Genomic DNA, 18,146 nt, shown 5'->3' on the forward strand with positions numbered 1-18,146 from the left:
ATCTTCTTGCTGGAACAGCAGCACAATCATTCATTTAATAAAGGGTACAGGCATGAGGCAGACGAAAAATAAATAAAACCAAGTCCTGGCCTCCCAGCGATGTCGTCCAGCCAATCAACAGGCTCGGAGCTGGCAGGAACCTGGAGGGGTAGGTTGGAAGCTCGGAGGAAGGCGGGAGGCGCCAGGGGAGGTGGTGTGGCTGCAACTGGAAGGGGAGGAGGTCTCCAGACGTGGCAACCCCTGCACGGTTCACCGCGTCCGCAGAACTCCCACACGTCCTCTCGCGCTCACCCCACCCCTCGTGTCCATTTTGGAGCTCGCCTATTAGCGCGCAGCCCAACGCCAGCGCCCCCGAGACGGAAACGCGCATAAGCTACCTGACCAGGTCCAGGCACGGACGACGCGGGCGGGCGGGGAGGCCGTCGGCAGGGCAGCCCCGCGCCTGGTGGGACGGGGGAGCGGGCGGCGCCACGCGTCGGGCGGCCCTCGCCTGGATTCCCCGAGGCCGCCACGGCGCACGGCCTCCCGCCCGGCGGAGATGCAGGGATGCTCGGCCCACCTGGTCCATCTTGGGGATCACCTTCCACCGGCCCCCCATCCGGAAGCGCAGCAGGTTGTAGAACTCCTCGGGGTGGCCCAGGCACTTCACGAACTCCATGCTGCGGGACGGCGGCGGGCTGTCAGACCGCGGTGCTCCCCTCTCGGGATCTGTCCCGCACTTGCCGGCAACCCGCGGAGGTGCGCAGGAGGCGGTGCAGCCCGGCAGGCGGGCGCGGAGGCGGGCCCAGCACGGCGGAGCCCCGCCCACGTCCCGCCCACTTCAACCGGCCTCGGGCGCTCGCGCCGCTACCCAGGGCTCGCGGAGTGGACTGACGGGCGCTGATTGGACAGAGCCGCTCGCACCAGGAAGACGCCAGCCAATCAGCGGTGAGACGAGCCTGGCGTGACGACCACGCCCTAGGAGTTCATTGGAGGGCCGAAAGAAGCCTGCGAGCGGGATTGGCCTCCTCGAGGCGGCCTTTGTTTTCCTTCGCTTACCCTGCCCCGGAGTTGAAGTGCACGCCGCGAGAGAGTTGCTCAGACACCACCCTAGGCCAAAGCCGCCCCGCTCCTGCTCTGCCCCGCTGTCGGGCTCGCGGGCGCGGAACCCGCCGAGGCCTGAGCAGGAAGCCTGTAGAAGGCGGCCCGCCCCCAAGCTGTCGGGCGTGCACCGCCCGCCGCAGGCCGGGGGGACGCGGCCGGGGCCATCCGCGCACGCGCACGCCCAGCGCGGCTCGCGCCGCTCCTGCAGGCCGGGTCGGGCGCGCGCCGCTCGGGTCCACCTCGCGGCTGGTCCCACTCCGCCCCGGAAAGGCAGCAGGAAGGCAGGTATTGGCCTCTTCCTGGACCTCTCGAGCCCGGACGCCACCGGCTGCCGCAGCCGCCTCCGGTCTCCCAACACCACACCCGGGGGTCCTTTAAAATCTAAGTCAGGCCGAGAGGCCGGCAGGTTCGAAGGCGGCCTCCGCAACCTAGTGAGGCCCTGCCCGGAATAAGTAAAAAAGGCTGGGGCGTGGCTCGTGGGAAGCGCTCCTGGGTTCAAACCCGGGTAATGGAAAGCATCCCGAGGGCCGCTCAGGCCTCCACCGTCCCTCCCCATCTCACTCAGCAGAAGGCCACCCGAGGTGGGGCAGCAGGCCCCGCGGGATTAGCCCTCCCACCCCTTGTCCACCTCTGCGACTTGCTCTGGCCCCAGGGCTTTTTGCCTAGCCGTTCCCTCGTAGCAGTGCTTCCCCACCGCGGTGTCTGCTGGGCTGACCACCCCAAGCCTTTGCTCAGACCTCACCTCCTAGAGGCCCACTCCAGCCCCGCACCTCGCCGCTGCTGATCCCACTCCCCTGCTGCAGTGTTCACCAGTGTTACCTCATTCTGAGGTGACACTTAACTTAGGATATTCAGTATGTTTCTCCTTGCGAGACATTTGTTTTTGATACCGGAGATGCCACCCTGGGGGGCTCTACCACTGAGTTACATCCCAAGACCTCCCTCACTTGCCGTTAGCTAGCCTTGACCTTGTGATCCTCCTGCCCCAGCCTCCCAAGTCACCAGAATTACCGGCATGTGCCATTCTCCCAGTTAGAATGTCATCGTTAGGTGCTGGCATGCCCACTCTCCCTCTCGCTTTTCCCCTCAACTACTCATACACGTCTTCACTTTATATGCGTTCTTGAAAAAGTTACTCTTCTCCTTGACCTTCCCTTTTCTTCCAAGGCTAAACTTCCCGCAGGGAAGACCTCCCTCCACTTTCCACTTTCTCAGCTCCTATCCAGTTCCCAGCCCCTCTAGACGGGCTACCACTCTGCACAACGCGCTCTCTTGAAGGTCACGACCTCCAGTTTGATTAACTGCTAAATCCAAAAGGCCTCTTCTCAGCCATTCTCCTTCATCTCAGATTCACATTACTCTCAGCTTCCACCGGAATTTCTTTTCTCCCCACTCCCTCGTCTCACTGGTTTCTTTCCCCTCTGGTCCTCCGTCCTTTAAACAGCCTCTCTCCAAGATTCCATTGTGGTCTCCAACCTTCCTCAAGCTGCATGAGCACCTAGGTCGCCACACTGACCATCACTGCTGTGAGAAGAGCTGCCAGAGAGCCTTTGGAGAGCCAGGCCTACTTTCTGAGTCCATTATCCCCCGGCACAGGTGGTGCAGGTGCCTGGGCTAAACACACTTTTGTTGTTGTTGTGTGGAAGGATGGGATTTGTTACCTTTTCGTATATGCACACAATATAACACTATCCTCAAACTCAGCCCTACTCGGCCCTTCTGGGTAGCTGAGATTACAGGCATGTGGCTGAAGTCCGATGAACAGCCACCCAGCTCCTGCAGCAGGGGGTGGTTTCTTCCTACTCTCACATGGTGGGCTTTGGCCAGCTTCAGCTCTTGTCATCCATTCCCCAGTCCCCACATCTGGTTATCCGATGATGATGGAGCCCCTCACTGTGAGGACCCTCTCTTTCAACGTCCACTGCTGCACTGAGCCCTATCGTTTCTCTTCTTGCCAGGGGCATCAGTTTTTCTTTTCTGTCCATCATAACTGGGGTCCATGTGTGAAGACCCACCTTTGGGCTGCGGCCTCCCACCCCACCTTCTTATATTATGGCCCTACCATCCTGTGGTTGTGGCCCCACAGGAAATGGTCCACTTGGCACCAGCTTTGCCCCACTTGCGCCTAGCAGTTTAGCATCATCTAGTAAGGGTTAGGAATGTGAATTTCAATAATGTTTTTATACATCACACATATTAATGTGCATAAATTGCTCTTCTGGAATGAAATTATCAAATATTCATATCACTTGGTTCAGAAGTGGGTTTTACAAACTAAATTTAAAAAGTGCAGAGAGATGGCCTCAGAAAGGTTAAAGATTTTCTCAAACCCTTCAGTCACATGTACTGAACTGTCACCCTAAAATTCATGTATTTGGAGACAAGGCCTTTAAAGAGAAAATTCAGTTTATTTTATTTTGAGACAGGGTCTCACTAAGTTGCTTAGGGCCTCAATAACTTGCTGAGGTTGGCCTCAAATTTGCAATCCTCCCACCTCAGCCTCCTGAGTCACTGGGATTAAAGGTGTGTGCCACCAGGCCGTGCTGAGGAAATTGTTTAAATGAAGTCCCAAGGGTTGGCCCCTGATCCAACAGGGACAGTATCCCTAATATGGAGACAGCAGGTGTGTGTATGTACAAAGGAAAGTCCACAAGACGAAGGAAGTGAAAAGGATTTAGATACGGGACTGTGGATTCTAGTTGCAGGCAATGGTCTAAAACAGAGGCACCTTTTTTAGTACAGTGACTGGAGCATCCAGTCAAGTGATGCTTGGAAAGTCCGGGGTCCCATGGATCATGACAGCTGTCGTCTACACTGTGTTCCAAGGAATAGTAGAGAGAAAATGAGTTCATGTAAAACTGGGTTTGGAAACACCAGGGAGAGCGAAGTAAGAGCCTGCATTCCTGTGAGGGGATTTTGTGGTGGCCTCATGAGCTTCATGGAGCCCCGAGTGGGAGAGGCGGCATGCAGCATTTCTCAGAACTCACCTAAGGCAGGATTCTTCCTTGGATCACATTTTCAGAGCTAATAAACAGAGAACCTGGTTATCTGGAAGGCACACCCCTCATGTTCTGGTTAATGTGAGCCAGGACTTGTTCTACGCCTGTGGTACAACTGAGTTGCCCCACAGAGGGTCTATGATGTGGTGGGCAAAGAAGTGGGTGGCTGTTATGAACTGTCTGTGTCTCTCCAAAACTCACTTTGAAGCCTTTGATGTGGCATTTAAAGATGGAGCCTTGGGCTGGGGAGATAGCTCAGTCGGCAGAGTGCTTGCATTATAAGCACGAGTCCCCGGGTTCGACCCCAGCACGGCAAAAAAAAAAAAAAAAAAAGATGGAGCCTTTGGGAGTTGATTAGGTATTAATGGAGTTGTAGCTGAGGTCATGATATGATCCCATCATAGGATTAGTGTCCTTCTAGGAGGAGGATGACATCTCGCATTCCCCTCCCACATGTGAGGTCACAGACAGCCATCATCTGCAAGCCAGGAGGGGGCTTAGCCAACCTAATCCACCTTGAGCTTGGAGCTGCCGTTTCCAGAGCTGTGAGGAGTAAGTCTACTAAGTCACCCAGTCCATAGTGGTGGTTTTTTATTTTTATGGCAGCCTGAATGAAAGCAGCAGCTCTGGATCTTAAACTGTGTGATCTCAAGCAAGTTCCTTAACCTCTCCAGACTTCAGTTCTCTCATCCACAAAATAAGGACAAAGGAACAAGTACCTATCTCCATGGGTTGTTGCACAGGAACTATGGTGAGTGGCAAGCAGCTGGCAAGCAGTGCAGAGTGAGCACACAGTGGGGGCTGAGCACCCACCCAGGGGAGTGCCTGCCTGGTGCAGGGAGGGCAGGGAGCACTCAGCACCATTCAGGTCACGTTAACTATCACAGTTTGCTATGATGTGGCTTCCCCCTCCACTGACAGCGCGCAATAATTTGAGACAGATGAGGGTAAAGAAAAGCCAGAAACACCTGCTACCCTCTTCAGTTTCACTGTCAGGAATCATCATCTCCCCTGTGCCACAAGCAAAGGTATATCTCTGCTCCCTTGGGGCAGACAGCAGGTGCGTACTCACGTCCCTGCCTGTGTTAAGTGGATTCATCAGTGCAACCCAGCAATCTCTGAGAGGCCACCTTCATAAGGAGATGCTATTTGTAGAGTAAAAGACCCTTTACTGGGCCTGGGGTGTAGCTCACTAATGGAGTGCTTGCCTAGCCCAAGGCCCTAAGTTTGATCTCCAATACCACAGGAGAAGACAAAACACAAAACAAAAAAACAAACCTTTACTGCCAAATAAAGATGACACAGAGAATAGCAATGTTGCTGCCCCAGCTTCATCTAGGTTCTGAACCACCTGAGGGAGTGTTTCTCTGCATCCTTTGGTTCCTGAGCTGTTGATGCAGTTGCAAACACTTCAGCTTAAGGAGTAAACAAGCAGCTTCTCTTCAATGGCCCCTGGAGACCCTGGGAAGGTGGCTGGCCTGCTGCCGGCCCAGCCCCGAGGTCTCCATCAAGTGGGAGGAGGAGGCAGGAGGCTGGGCCAGCACTTTTCTCCTGTGGCTCCATTCTCATTCCAGGACTCTCCACAGCCAACAAGGAAAGAAACTTGTCTTCCTGTTTCTCAGAACCAAGAGCCTTAAAATCAACCAAACCTTCCAAAATAGAACACTTGCACAGCAATACTGGGAACACGGTTGCTCCCCCAGCTGTGGTTTTAGGGCTCCACTGTCCTTCCGGGAGGCTTCCCTCACCTGTCAAGATTGCCCTCCACTTCACTAGAGAAGTAGGTAGGAAGAATTAGAGGAACTAGAAAAGAAAAACCTCTATGAGAGCTGTGCCTCAGACGTGGTGCAGTGAGAGGAACATCAACATACCCACACTGTCCTGTGTGGCCACCTACAATCCCTGCCCACCACACAGGCACCATGATCCTCAGGGCAAGTTCTGTGAAGAAGGGCCTGAGCACTTTAGGGGTGCTGGAGCTGCTGGGGCTCCTCAGGGGGCAGCTGGGGCTGGCACTGCGGGCACCACCAGGTGAGCCTCTGGAACCCACCTGGGTGCCCAAGGGCCTCCTTCAGGACTTGGTGCCCAGCAGGACACTGGTCCTTGCGGTAGATCTGCGTGTGCTGCGGCGTGCCCTGGAACTTGCCCCGAAGCCAGTCGGAACTGAACTGCACCACGTGGTCGACAAGAGCCTCCAGACAGGAGGCACTCAGGCGCGAACCCCGAGAAAGCGGGTGGATCCCAGCTCTGTACAAGGCTTCATTCTTAATGATGTTCCCTGAAACACAGCAGGGAGAGGATGAGGGAGGAAACGCACGGCCACCACAGTGGACCACCCAGAAGCGAGCAAGAACCGGGGCGGGAGCGAGGGCGGCCAGGGCACCAGCTCTGCCTCCTGGGGGCTCCTGGGCACTCCAGGGCAGGGCACAGTCTGCGTCAGTTCCCCGTCTGTGAAACGCACTTGAAGGCTGTTGTGAAGGCAGAGGAGTGATACTCCTTGTGCGTCCCATGTCATGGCCAAGAGGCTGCAGGGAGGGCCTGACCCCTGACTGCCTGGACTGGAATCCCAGCTCCGTCAGATGCTAGCATGTGGCCCCGGCAAGCTCCTTGCTTCTAAGTTCCAGTTTCCTCATCAGTAAACTAGGAATGGCTTTGCTGGTTTTTTGAGCAGTCAGTGAGAATCACCCAAATATGCGGCTGGCAGAAACATGAGCTATTCCAATGCCTGCTCCATGGAGAGTTAGGAGGCACTGTTCAGTTACTGTCTACTCCTGCCTCATCGCTGTGACGCCAGCCTCGGCCCCTTCTTCCAGAATCAATACAGCTCTGCGAATGCTCCCGCAGTTTCTTTCTTTAACCCCTCCTAGGCATTTCCATAACCCACCTCATCCTGCAGGGAACTGAGTCTGGTTGTGGAGCCTTTGAACAATGACTGTGTTAAGCTGCGAGGGCATGTTTACCAGAGGCAGGTGTGCAGTGGGCCTGGGGGCGGTGGATGAATGAGGTGACTGCTCTTTCCTGTTAGTGAATGGAAGACTTCCAGCTGCCCGCAGACCCTGGCCCCAGGCCTTTTCGTGCCAGGACTGCACTAGGCAGTGGAGGATGCCAGGGCCACCTGCAGGACCCCCGCCCTTTAGGAGGTCACGCCCTAATGCCCTGTCAGCAGGCACAGGATAAGAATCTGTGAATTCTGAAGCAGAAGTTAGAAACTGCCTATTTAACTCCCTCCTTTTTTGGGAGTGGTACTGGGGTTTGAACCCAGGGGTGCTTAATCTCAGAGCCACATCCCCAGCCCTATTATTTATTTATTTACTTACTTATTTTTAGTTGTTGATGGACACAATACCTTTATCTATTTATCTATATGTGGTGCTGTGGATCGAACCCAGTGTCTCACATGTGCTAGGCAAGTGCTCTACCACCAAGCTCAACCCCAGCCCCTTTAAATTTTATTTCGAGACAGGATCTTGCTAAGTAGCTTAGGGCCTTGCTAAATTGCCGAGGCTGGCTTTGAACCTGCGATCCTCCAGCCTTAGCCTTCGGAGTCACTGGGATTACAGGTATGAGTCACCACACCTGGCTCTGAGGACTAAATATTAACTTATGAAAGAAATTCAATGCTAAATGACCAATTATCCATTTTACATCCTGGGATTCTTGTAATTTAAAATACAAGGGAAACTAAAGAGAGAAAGTGCTCACTTCAAGACCAATAGTACTGGCCAACAGGGGAGGGGATCCTCAGTTCTCAAGAATCCCAGATGAATGACTTCCATTAAAGGACTCGGCCAGGTTCACCCCTTACCCCTCGCCCATGGGTCATACCTAGCCCTGAGAAGTATCTCTGGTCCAAGAGTGTATAGCACACGGGCTGAGCCTGGCCCAGAGCCTCCAAGGCTTGTCCTCGATGGAACTTTTCAGACAAGATGTCACAGGTAGGCTTGACCACGGGGGAAGGGCTCCAACACATCTGGCAATTATAAAATGCTAGGAAGCCACCACCACCAAAGTGCAGGACCAATCTGGAAGAAAGAACAGACCACATGCACAAGAGCTACCACTGTGTCAGGTCACACCACACGCCGACTCATGAGCCCAGGGGAAACTCGAAAGAGAAAATGGAGGGCTCTGCAGACATCAGACATCGCAGGGCTAAATGGAGTCATCAAAACAAACATACCAGTGTGTTTATCTTTCTTATTATCACAATATGTGTTCATAGGTGAAAACCTGGAAAACAGAAAAGCCTGAAGTTCAGGGGGTCTGACTACTAGAGCACAAAAAGGGGGCTCAACAGTAAGAAGACTGAGAAACGGCTGCAGTGGAGGCTGCCTCCAGCCCCAGGCTAGATTTGCCAAAAAGACACAAAGACCCTGGACTGTCAGGGACAGAGCACAAACTTACAAACACTGATAAAGAAATGATGGTAACCCTAAGGCCAGCTAATCATAGCAGAACGGCTTCCACGTTTGAAGGAGAGCTCCCCGAGCCCATGGCTTGGGTGGAGTGAGTGTCCCTGGGGAGAGCTGGGACCAGGAGAACCCACACTCAGTACCCAGGAAACCACTCCAGGAAAAGCTATTACCCAGGGAAAATCACACCAGCAAGGGTCTCCTTATGAGAGATGAGGAGGAGAAGGAGTAAGCCACGTGGAACTTGCTAACAGGTGCCAGGAGATATAAATGGATCTTGATTATGATGTGCACCTGAAGACCCGTGTCAGGAAAGAATTCTTGAAACAAAAGATACCCATTTCAATGTTATTTAATTTGTAATTATAATTGCTATGGTTTGGATGTGAGGTGCCCCTCAAAAGCTCACATGTGAGACAGTGAAGGTTCAGAGGAGAAATGATTGGGTTGAAAGAGTCTTAACCCAATCAGTGAATTAATCCCTGTTGGGATTAACTGAAGTGGTAGGGTGTGGCTGAAGGAGGTGGGAATGGGGACACAGCTATGGGGTATATGTATTTGTATCTGGAGAGTGGAGTCTCTCTCTCTCTGCTTCCTGATGTGAGCTGCTTCCCTCTGCCACACTCTTCCGCCAGGATGTTCAGCCTCACCTCGAGCCCCAAGGAATAGAGCCAGCCTTCTATGGACTAAGACCTCAGAAACTGTGAGCCCTCAAATAAACTTTTCCTCCTCTATAATTGTGCTGGTCAGATCATTTAGTCAGTGAAATAGCTAACTAAAACAAATTATAATATAATGATATTATTTAATAACCTGGAACTGAAAATTCAAATTAGCTCAACAAACTCTGGAACTGGGGTAAATATGATTAGTAACCAGTAGAAATACTTTAAAAGACTGATCTGAACAGTGGGGAGAGTAAGCAAAATAGTTTTAATTTTGAAGTTATTAAAAATTTGATGGTTGAAGCTGGGTGCAGTGGTGCACAACTGTAATGCCAGCAACCCAGGAGGCAGAGGCAGGGGGATACCTAGTTTGAAGCAAGCCTGGGGATCTTAGTGGGATCCTGTCTCAAAATAAAGAAAGAAACAGGACTGGGTTCAAACACCTGTACTGCATAAGTAAATACTAGAAAAGGCCCTAGCCTCCAAAACATTTGGAAATTAAGAAAGTCTTCCATAAAGAAAGATTATATAAAGCTAGTATTATTTTCTTGAAAGACCAAGAAAGTATATAAAACTCAGGTAAGTCTAATAGAAAAAAAGGTAACAAAGCAAACTATAAAATATGAAAAATAGGAAGACATGTAACTTGCCAAGAGATCAACATAAGACAATACATGTCCACTCCATGATCCCCCGTGTGAGCTCTGGAGGGTTTGCTTCTGGGAAGGCAGTCCAGGTCCTCCACTAGAGACTCATTCCAGACTTAGCACCAGGTGAGGCCGACTGGGCCCTGAGCAAGCAATCCACTCACCACCGCCTAAAAGTGGCTCTCTTCTTCCACCTGCTTCCCTGGTGGGTATAAAGCCTGAAACTGCAGCTGCTTCTTGCTGCTAGCCCAGGGAAACAGATGAGTGGGAAAGTGCAAAGCCAGGAGAGCCTCGGGGACAGGAAGCCAGAACCACAGAAGGGACCCAGCTCCAGAGAGCCTCCCTCTGACCTTCTAAGGAAGAAGCCTCCTGAGCTACCTGAGCTGCCCAAAGCATCCTGTGGTCCCTACATCATATTGTAAACAAAGACAAAAGTTAGAAACCTAAAAATAGAAAATAGAAAAAGTCAGTGGGGGCATGGTGGCACACACCTCTAATCCCGGCCCCTCAGGAGGCTGAGGCAGGAGGATCACAGCCTGGGCAATTTAACATGACCCTGACTCAAAACAATAAAACAATAAAAGGGGTTGGGCATCATAAACATAGTCAAAGGACACAAGACAGCCTCAAAACAATAGAGGCCGCTCATGTCACAAAGGCTACCAGACTTAACGTCCAGAAGCTTCAACAAACTGATAAAAAGTACACAAGGGACCCAATGCTAGTGGGAACACACTAAGCCAGCACTTTTGAACAGCTGTGAAAACGTTCAGTCACAGAATGTTCCTTCTCTTCAACCCGCAACTCCTCCTCTGGCACCTAACCCTGAGGAAATAATCCTAAACACAGAGTTGGATGTCATTTTTCTCAACATTCAGAGATTAAAAACTGGATAAATCCTGTCTCTGAGTTCAGAGAGCATCTACCCTCAAGTGCCGTGGATGTTGAAAACTCCCCTTCTGCAGGCCACCCCGGGAGTGACCACTTCCCTCTTGGCTGCAAACCACAGTCTACTTCTTATTATGGGTAAATACTGCAGCATCTTCTGTTTCCTGGACAGCAGGTGCTAGGGTCCCACAGGTTGGACCTCCACCTGAGCGTGACACCCCCAACCAGCACCACGGTCTGCCACAGTGGGGGCCACAGGCACACTGCAGACCCTGCAAAGAACCCAATGGCCACACCATTACCTGGGCACAGGATCCCTCCAGTCGCCTCTCTTGTTGGCTTTCTTCGCTCTGGAGAACTCATTCACCCAGACACTGCCAAATAAACCGAAGCTGACCTGCAGCCACCTCTGGGCACCTGTTGCAGGGCTCTCTCCCCACAAACTCTCAGGAACATCCAATCCGTGGGGATCAAGCTCCGTGGGCTGGGAGGGTTCGTCAGAGGTTTTTTGACTGTTGGGCCCCAAGGCTGGTTCAGGGGCCACAGCCTCTTCCTCCTGTGCTCCTTTTTGTAAAGGCTCTGGCAGTGGGTTGCTGGCAGGGGGCCCCATTTCTTCATCTGGATCAAATCTAAGGAATAATTTTTTTCCATGTACCTAGGAAAAAATGAACATGGATCTAAGTCTTACAGACCCAGAAAGGGGCTGAGGACTACACAGTCATCCAGCTGCCCACTGACTCCTCCTTGCTCTGAAGCTGCCCCGGATTGGGTATTTGGGTCCTGCCTTTTGATCTTTTTGCTGTGGCGGTATGGGCAGTTAGTCCATGGTTTTCAAAGTGACTGGACGATCTGGAGGAACTGGATTAGGAGTAAGACAGATCATGCCAGACAGCACAGCCACCCTAGAGTATCTGAGCAGAACTGTTCCCAGCGTTTTCAGGGACTGACTAAGATATAAACACAAATTACCATTCTTCCATTCAATCCAAACTCATGTCTCTGTTAGAGTTATTAGAGTTAGTCAACATGCGCACAGCCATGGACTGCAGCTGAAGACAACACCCTGTGGCCCCTGCCCAGCCCTCCCCAGCAAGAAAGGCTTGACAGAAGTAATAGCCACAAGTGAACTCACAATATATACATAGATACAAAACCAGCTGCCAGCTCCTGGTATGATGGCTGTGCACGCCCAGATGCCAGGATGCCTCTTCCGCTCAGCCTGAAACCCAGGAGGCCTTTCAGCGACCAAACCAACACATCTGCCTTTAATGCTGGAAGTGCTCGTGTTACTTTTTTGACCATCAAAAGTACATAGAGATTTCTGATCTGATATGAGCTACGATCATCAGTCAGTACAAAAACCACAGCTGTAGCCTCTCTGCAAACAGCATTACCTGTCTAAATAGCCCAGAATAATTGATCTGCAAATGTGAGCACAGATTATTTCCTACCACATATTAGAAAAGGTATAACAGGGCATGTGCATACACACATTGAGCAAGGAGTTAAGTGGATGTATTTGAAGTTACTACAGAAAACAATTTCTTGGTGTAAATCTGCCAGTATTAAACTAATTCTGATTAAAATATGTTAGTCATCCAGAACTCAGGAGGATGAGGCAGAAGAATGGCAAGTTTGAGGGCAATCCTGGGCAACTTAGTGAGTTCCTGTCTCAAAAAATAAAAAGTGGGGGGGGAAAAGGCACAAAAAATAAAATGGCACAATTAAAAAAATAATAAAAAATGAACAGGCTAAGGATGTAGCTTGGTGGCAGAGTGCCTGGATTCAATCACCAGCACCACAAAAATAAATAAACCAAGTGTTTGCTAAATGCTCCTGAAGGTCAAAACACAGCCAAAAAGGCCTGGTCAGGATGTACTTGTAAACTCTGTGACCAAGCAATTTCTGCTGTCCCTTTTTTAAGTGGTGGGACACTACCGTGGTGGGACATCTCTAATCATTAACTGAATCTGCAGTGTGCCAGGCAGTGCAGGAGACTCCAAGGACACACAGGTGACCAAGACTCCTGTCCTCTCTCTAGGGGTTTAACATCTCAAGGAAAGATAGCTTAATTCCCAGCTGTGAAAATGGAAGCAACCCAGGCGTCCACCAAGAGATGCATGGATAATATAACACAGTATGTCCATAATGGAACATCATCACCTTAAAAATGAAGGAGATTCTGTGGCTGGAACTGTGGCTCAGTGGCAGAGTGCTTGCCTAGCACATGTGAGGCACTGGGTTCAATACTCAGCACCACTAAAAATAAATAAATAAAATTAAATAAATAAAATAAAGCTGAAGAGTATCTAATTTTTAAAAATAAATAAAAAGCTTTTAAAGTGAAGGACATGGACGTGCTACAACATGGAGGAACCTTGAAGATGCTGTGCAAAGTGAAACAGTCACAAAAGACAAATGCCGCCTAACTCCACTTACATGAGGCATCTAAAGTTGTCAAATTCCTAGAGGTGGAAGTCAGAATGGGAATTTCCAGGGGCTGAAGGAGAAGAAATGGGAGTCAGTGTTTAATGGGTTCCAAGTTTCAGCTAGGAAACATTTAAAAAAAAGATCTAGAAATCTACAACAGCATGAACATAATTAACTGAATTCTGAACCATTCACTTATATAAGGTTGGTTAAGATGGTAAATTCTGTCTTGTGTTTTTTTTGCCACAATAAAAGAAAAAAAAAAAAAAAAACCTAAGACACCAACCAAAGGCTAGGAGAACTTGGAGAGAAGTGGAGTGAGGACAAGGTGCCCACGGTACAGAGGTCCACTCGGCGTTACCTGAGGCCCAGCAACTCCACTGCAAGGCACAGCCCCACAGGAAGTGAAAACACACCCACACGAACACTGCACATCAGTGTCCAAGCAGATTACTCCATGAATGGACATCATCAATCATAAAATGTGGCGCAGTGGAATGCTACTCAGCAACCGGAAGGAAGGAAGTACTGATACCTGCCATGACATACATGAACCTGGCATCATATTCAGAGGCCAGTCATTAAAGGAACACATTACATGATTCCACACATATACAATGTCCCAAAGAGGCAAATCTACAGAGTAATTAGTGGTTGCTGAAGGCTGAGATAAAACGGGGTGACTGCTAATGGACACAGAGTGTTTTGGGGGGGTAACATAAACAGTCTAGGGCTGGGGGTAGAGCTCAGTGGTAGGGTACATACCTAAAAAAAAAAAAAAACAAGATTACAAGAGTCATGGTGACGACTGGAAAACTCAGTGAATATATTAAGACACTGATTTAGGAACTTTAATTGAGCAGATTGTGTTTTGCAAACACAACTATATCTCAATAAAGCTGTTAACATTTTTTAATTGAAGGATTGGTTAAAAGTCTAAATACAGGATGGGAACGTAGCTCTGCAGTAGAGCACCTGCCTCTCACAGACAAGAACCTGAGTTGGATCCCCAGCCCACAGAAGAAAAAGTCAAAGTATGTAGTAGCATTTGATTGCTAGTCCACCTCCAACTCCACCAAAACAAGGGTGGAATATGGACAGCGACAGCCACCCAAGAACTGTCTACCTCTGAACTTCCAACCACATGAGCTGTACCAGTCACCTTCTGCGACCACTGTGAGCAATCAAAGACAACTCCTGTACAGAAAGCAGAAAGCTGAAAGAAAAATTGCTAGCAGAGTAGAACCCGTCTTTTTCCTTGCTTATTCCCTGTCCCCTTTCCTGTATGTGATTGCTTCTCAGACTGAAATGCCAGTTTCCCCCTCAAGTCCGTCTAAATCCTCTAGTCTTCAAAGTTCAACTCAAGTCCCCCCTCCTCCAAGCTGCAGGATGCCCCCTACATTGAGGTCATCACTGGGCCCTTAATCTTGAGCTCCACTCCTCCCCATTAAGTGCGGCTGGACACTTTACCTGTGTAGTCTTTCCTCCCTCCTCCGATTCTGCATTCCTCAGGGGCAGGGATGGGACAACAGACAGGGGTAGGAAAGAGGGTGCCCCTCAGAGCACCACAAGCAGCTCCCCAAGGCCACCTTCTTGTGCCTTTCCTGGGTTCCCACACTACAGATTCTGCCTTTGTTTGCTGGGAAACCAGCTCTGCATCCACCTTCAAGTTCCCTTGCCACACAAGCTTCTGTCCACACTGCCATTTGGTAATATTCTCTGAGTCACAGCTCTGTGACAAGTCCTGTGATAAATGCTGGGGGTCCAGAGATAAGGGACCACACCCTGTAGCTGCAAACAATCTGTAGAAAGAGACCACAGTCTGGAGGTTGGAAGACCTGGGCTCCAAAACTTGGATCGGTCTCTGAAACATGTAACACATGAGTGAAGATGGAAGGATGACATCTACTCACCATAGCAGCAAGCAGGTGCCTCATCCCCACTACTGAATCAAACACTCCAGAGCTAAGAGACTTGCTTAAGATCCCAGGCTAAAGAGCAGCAGAGTCCACTGAGTCAGTCTGCAAACACTTACCCTGTGCCTCCTCTGTGCTAGCTGTTCTAAGCACTCAGGGCACAAGGTTGATGAGGGCTTGGCCCCCTCCCTGTTTATCTGTCTCCCTCACACCACAGGCAGGACAAATTCAGCAATAGGTACAACAGGAGAAAGTACAGGCATCCTCCTGGAGAGGAGTCTCACCCAGTATCGGGCTTCTCAGAGGACAGAATGGCTAGGTAGAATCCAGAAGACAGACTAGGAATTACCATGGAAAACTGAGGGGGCAGCTGGGAGAAAACCAAAGACCTGCCCATGCAGAGGAGCAGTATGTCGAAACCCTGGGCAAGCATGACCTGAGCTGAGGCAGCTGAGGATGATCACAGACAGACCTGGGCTGGGTACAGAGGCTAGAGAGGCACGCAGGGGTCAGATCAGAGAGAGCCAGTGAGCCCTTTGGAGGAATTCTGACTCCTGCTCAGGACAATGATGAACAGTGTGAACCCAGATCTGCAGCAATGCTCTTTCCTTGTGTCCCCACTGGCCCACAGGATCAAACACGGGTCCCAGCCCAAAGGTGCACATCAGACACAGCTTGAACAGTCAGAATATCTCCAGACTCTGGGCTCCAGCTCATGCCTCTGTGCTCTTCACAGCCCACAGTCCATGTGATGGCTGAGACATGACAGACTGAAAGATCAGGAGCCATGTGGAGTCCTAGTGTGATTGTCCTGGGTCAATGGAAGGGACAGTATGAGACCTCTTGGGGCAGATTCCAAGGGAGGCACAGGATATGCTAAAGAAGCCTGCCTTCCAGGGGATGCAGAACTCACCTGGGTGTCCTGCAGCCACAGAGACTGAAGGGTGGTGGGACATAGCTTCTTACTGCTGCCCCCTGTCTTGACCACCTGCTGACCCACAAAGGGGGAGACCAGATGGTGAAATTTCCTCACAGATGGTCCTTCTGGCATCCCTGCAGGCAGAAAAAGGCAAAGGAGGCCTTAGCCCATTCTCTCCAGCATTCTTCATTCTCCAAGCTCTATGCAGCCAGTTTCTGCCACCAACTTTAACAGTAAATATGGTCAAAAAGAGAGCTCAGCAGGCGCAGGGGCAGAGAAGGACCAGCCACAGAAGGGTGTGGCCCACTTCTCAGGAATGACTTCCCAATTCCTCTCACCGCTTTCTCATCCAGCACATATTTATGAAGCACCCACAGTGTGCTAGCCATCACATCTTGGTGCCACCCACTTCAGTGGCCCTCATTTCTTTTTGGCTGGACTGTGTGCTCCTAACTCATTTCCAGTTCTGCCCTCTTCCCCTCCCCACTTCCCAAAACAATCACTCCAACCCTCTGCTGCTGATGTATCCGCCCTACTTTCAGTGGACAATGGGACCTGGTCCTCCCATGACCAGCCCTCAGGTAGGGGAGATGTGCATAGGTAACCACAATGCAGACAGAGCCCAGAACCAACAAGTGCAGAACTGGCCAGGCGAGCTGAGAGCAGGGAGGGGCAGTGTCCAGTTTAACTATCACAATTATCCCTGACCACTAGGAAGAAGCCGCAGTCCCTTGTAATGGCTAGCAGGCCATCTGTGACCCCCTTCCCCACGAGACCCCAGTGTGAGGCAGTCTGAGGGGTCTGCACACCCCTTCTCTAAGCAGGAGTCCTCTCCACCCCAGCCTTACCCAGGGCACTACTTATCCACCTGTTTCCTCACCAGCACAAGTTAGGTGCTGCACGTTATGGTGAAAATTATTACTGGCAGGTGACGGCTATTACTTCAGTGATTCTTAAAAAAAAAAAAGTCAAGGAGCTGGAGATTCAGCTCAGTTGGTAGAGTGCTTGCCTCACAAGCACAAAGCCCTGGTTCAACCCCCAGCACCACAAAAAAATAATAAAATTTAAAAAGTCAAAAATGTTTTTTAAATTGCAGAAATAGGGATGCCTCGTACATCCCAGGCATTTTCTTAACTTCCTTAGCAGCACACTGGACAATATGCATCTTCAAATCGATGGCACCTGATATTCTCTGAAAGTGATGTTTCCTCTAACTCAGACCCTCAAGGGAAAACTGCTGGGCTGGAAGGCGGCTCGCCAGACACAACCGACCTCAACCAGCTCTGAGCGCGGACGCCGCCAGAGGAAGCATCTGCAACTCACTCACATCTTAAATCTCTCGCTCTGGACAGGATTCTTCTAAGTATTTTGATGGAGAGGGAGGAGTGGCAGCAAGATGAGAAACGAGGGCCGCCCACCCTGGCGACCCTCCCGCCGGGCAGGACCGCTGAGGTCACCAGGCCGGGTCACAGAGGTGAGAGGAGAGTAAACGGTCTCACCGCTGTTCTCGTCCAAGGCAAACTGCTCCCCAGGGAGAGTTAAGACGAGACGACCGCCTTTCCAACTCTTTACGGGGTTGGGGGGAGTGGGGGGCGCAGACGGGGAGAGTCACTGGAACTCCCAGGACAAAGGCGCCGAGGTCAACACACTAAAAGGAAAAAAAAAATTCGACCAGGTATGCGGGGTCCTAGAAGACGCTGCGTAATTTTTCTGTAACTGCGTTTCACAATCACGCACCTACGTGGCGCACGAGCGCAGGGAGACGCAGGACCCGAGGCCTGGGCTCTGGCGGGGGAGGCGGCCCGCTGCGGCGCGGCCGGGTCCCCTACGCCACCCTTCTGGCCGGCGGCGGACCCAGGGGAGGCCGGCTGGACTCACCCGTCTGGGTCGGCGGCCCCTTGACCGGCCACACCTCCGAGACTCTCAAGTCCAACCCTTCGGTCTCCTTGGACGAGGGCAGGGAGGATCCGGGCCCGGGAACATGGAGCGCCGCCCCGGGGTGGGCGTGGCGTTCTGCGGTCTCCGCCCCGGTGGGCGTGGAGCTCGGTCCTGGGGACGAGGGGCGGGTTCTTCCCCGCAGTGGGCGTGGCGTTCTGCGGCCTCCGCCCCCGGGGGGGGTGCGGCGCTCCGTACTGGGGACGAAGGGCGGGCTCTTCCCCGCTGTGGGCGTGGCGTTCTGCGGTCTCC

The 18,146-nt window shown here is 51.4% G+C and overlaps 2 protein-coding genes across 3 annotated transcripts in view; both read right to left on the bottom strand.

The window, feature by feature from the left end:
- The window catches only part of FDFT1 (farnesyl-diphosphate farnesyltransferase 1), a 31,751-nt gene extending 30,994 nt beyond the window's left edge, over positions 1-757 (bottom strand). The window contains exon 1 of the mRNA XM_079139016.1: positions 560-757. Within this exon, the coding sequence (XP_078995142.1) occupies positions 560-658 (99 nt within the window). The 5' untranslated portion in view covers positions 659-757. The remainder of the gene's footprint in view (positions 1-559) is intronic.
- Positions 758-5,949: 5,192 nt separating this feature from the next.
- NEIL2 (nei like DNA glycosylase 2) lies at positions 5,950-17,970 on the bottom strand. 2 transcript variants are annotated; one of them, XM_079139018.1, is made up of 5 exons: positions 17,838-17,970; positions 15,954-16,093; positions 10,997-11,349; positions 7,908-8,104; positions 5,950-6,360 (listed from the first exon to the last, which is right to left on the bottom strand). In XM_079139018.1, exons 2-5 carry the CDS (start codon positions 16,089-16,091, stop codon positions 6,047-6,049), a joined length of 1,002 nt encoding a protein of 333 aa, XP_078995144.1. In that variant the 5' UTR covers positions 16,092-16,093; positions 17,838-17,970; the 3' UTR covers positions 5,950-6,046. The 2 variants fall into 2 exon arrangements, with proteins under 2 accessions (XP_078995144.1, XP_078995143.1); XM_079139017.1 differs by having other exon boundaries at positions 17,697-17,964.
- Positions 17,971-18,146: the final 176 nt, after the last annotated feature.

Source organism: Sciurus vulgaris (genome assembly GCF_902686455.1).
Source record: "Sciurus vulgaris genome assembly, chromosome: 5".
NCBI lineage: Eukaryota > Metazoa > Chordata > Mammalia > Rodentia > Sciuridae > Sciurus > Sciurus vulgaris.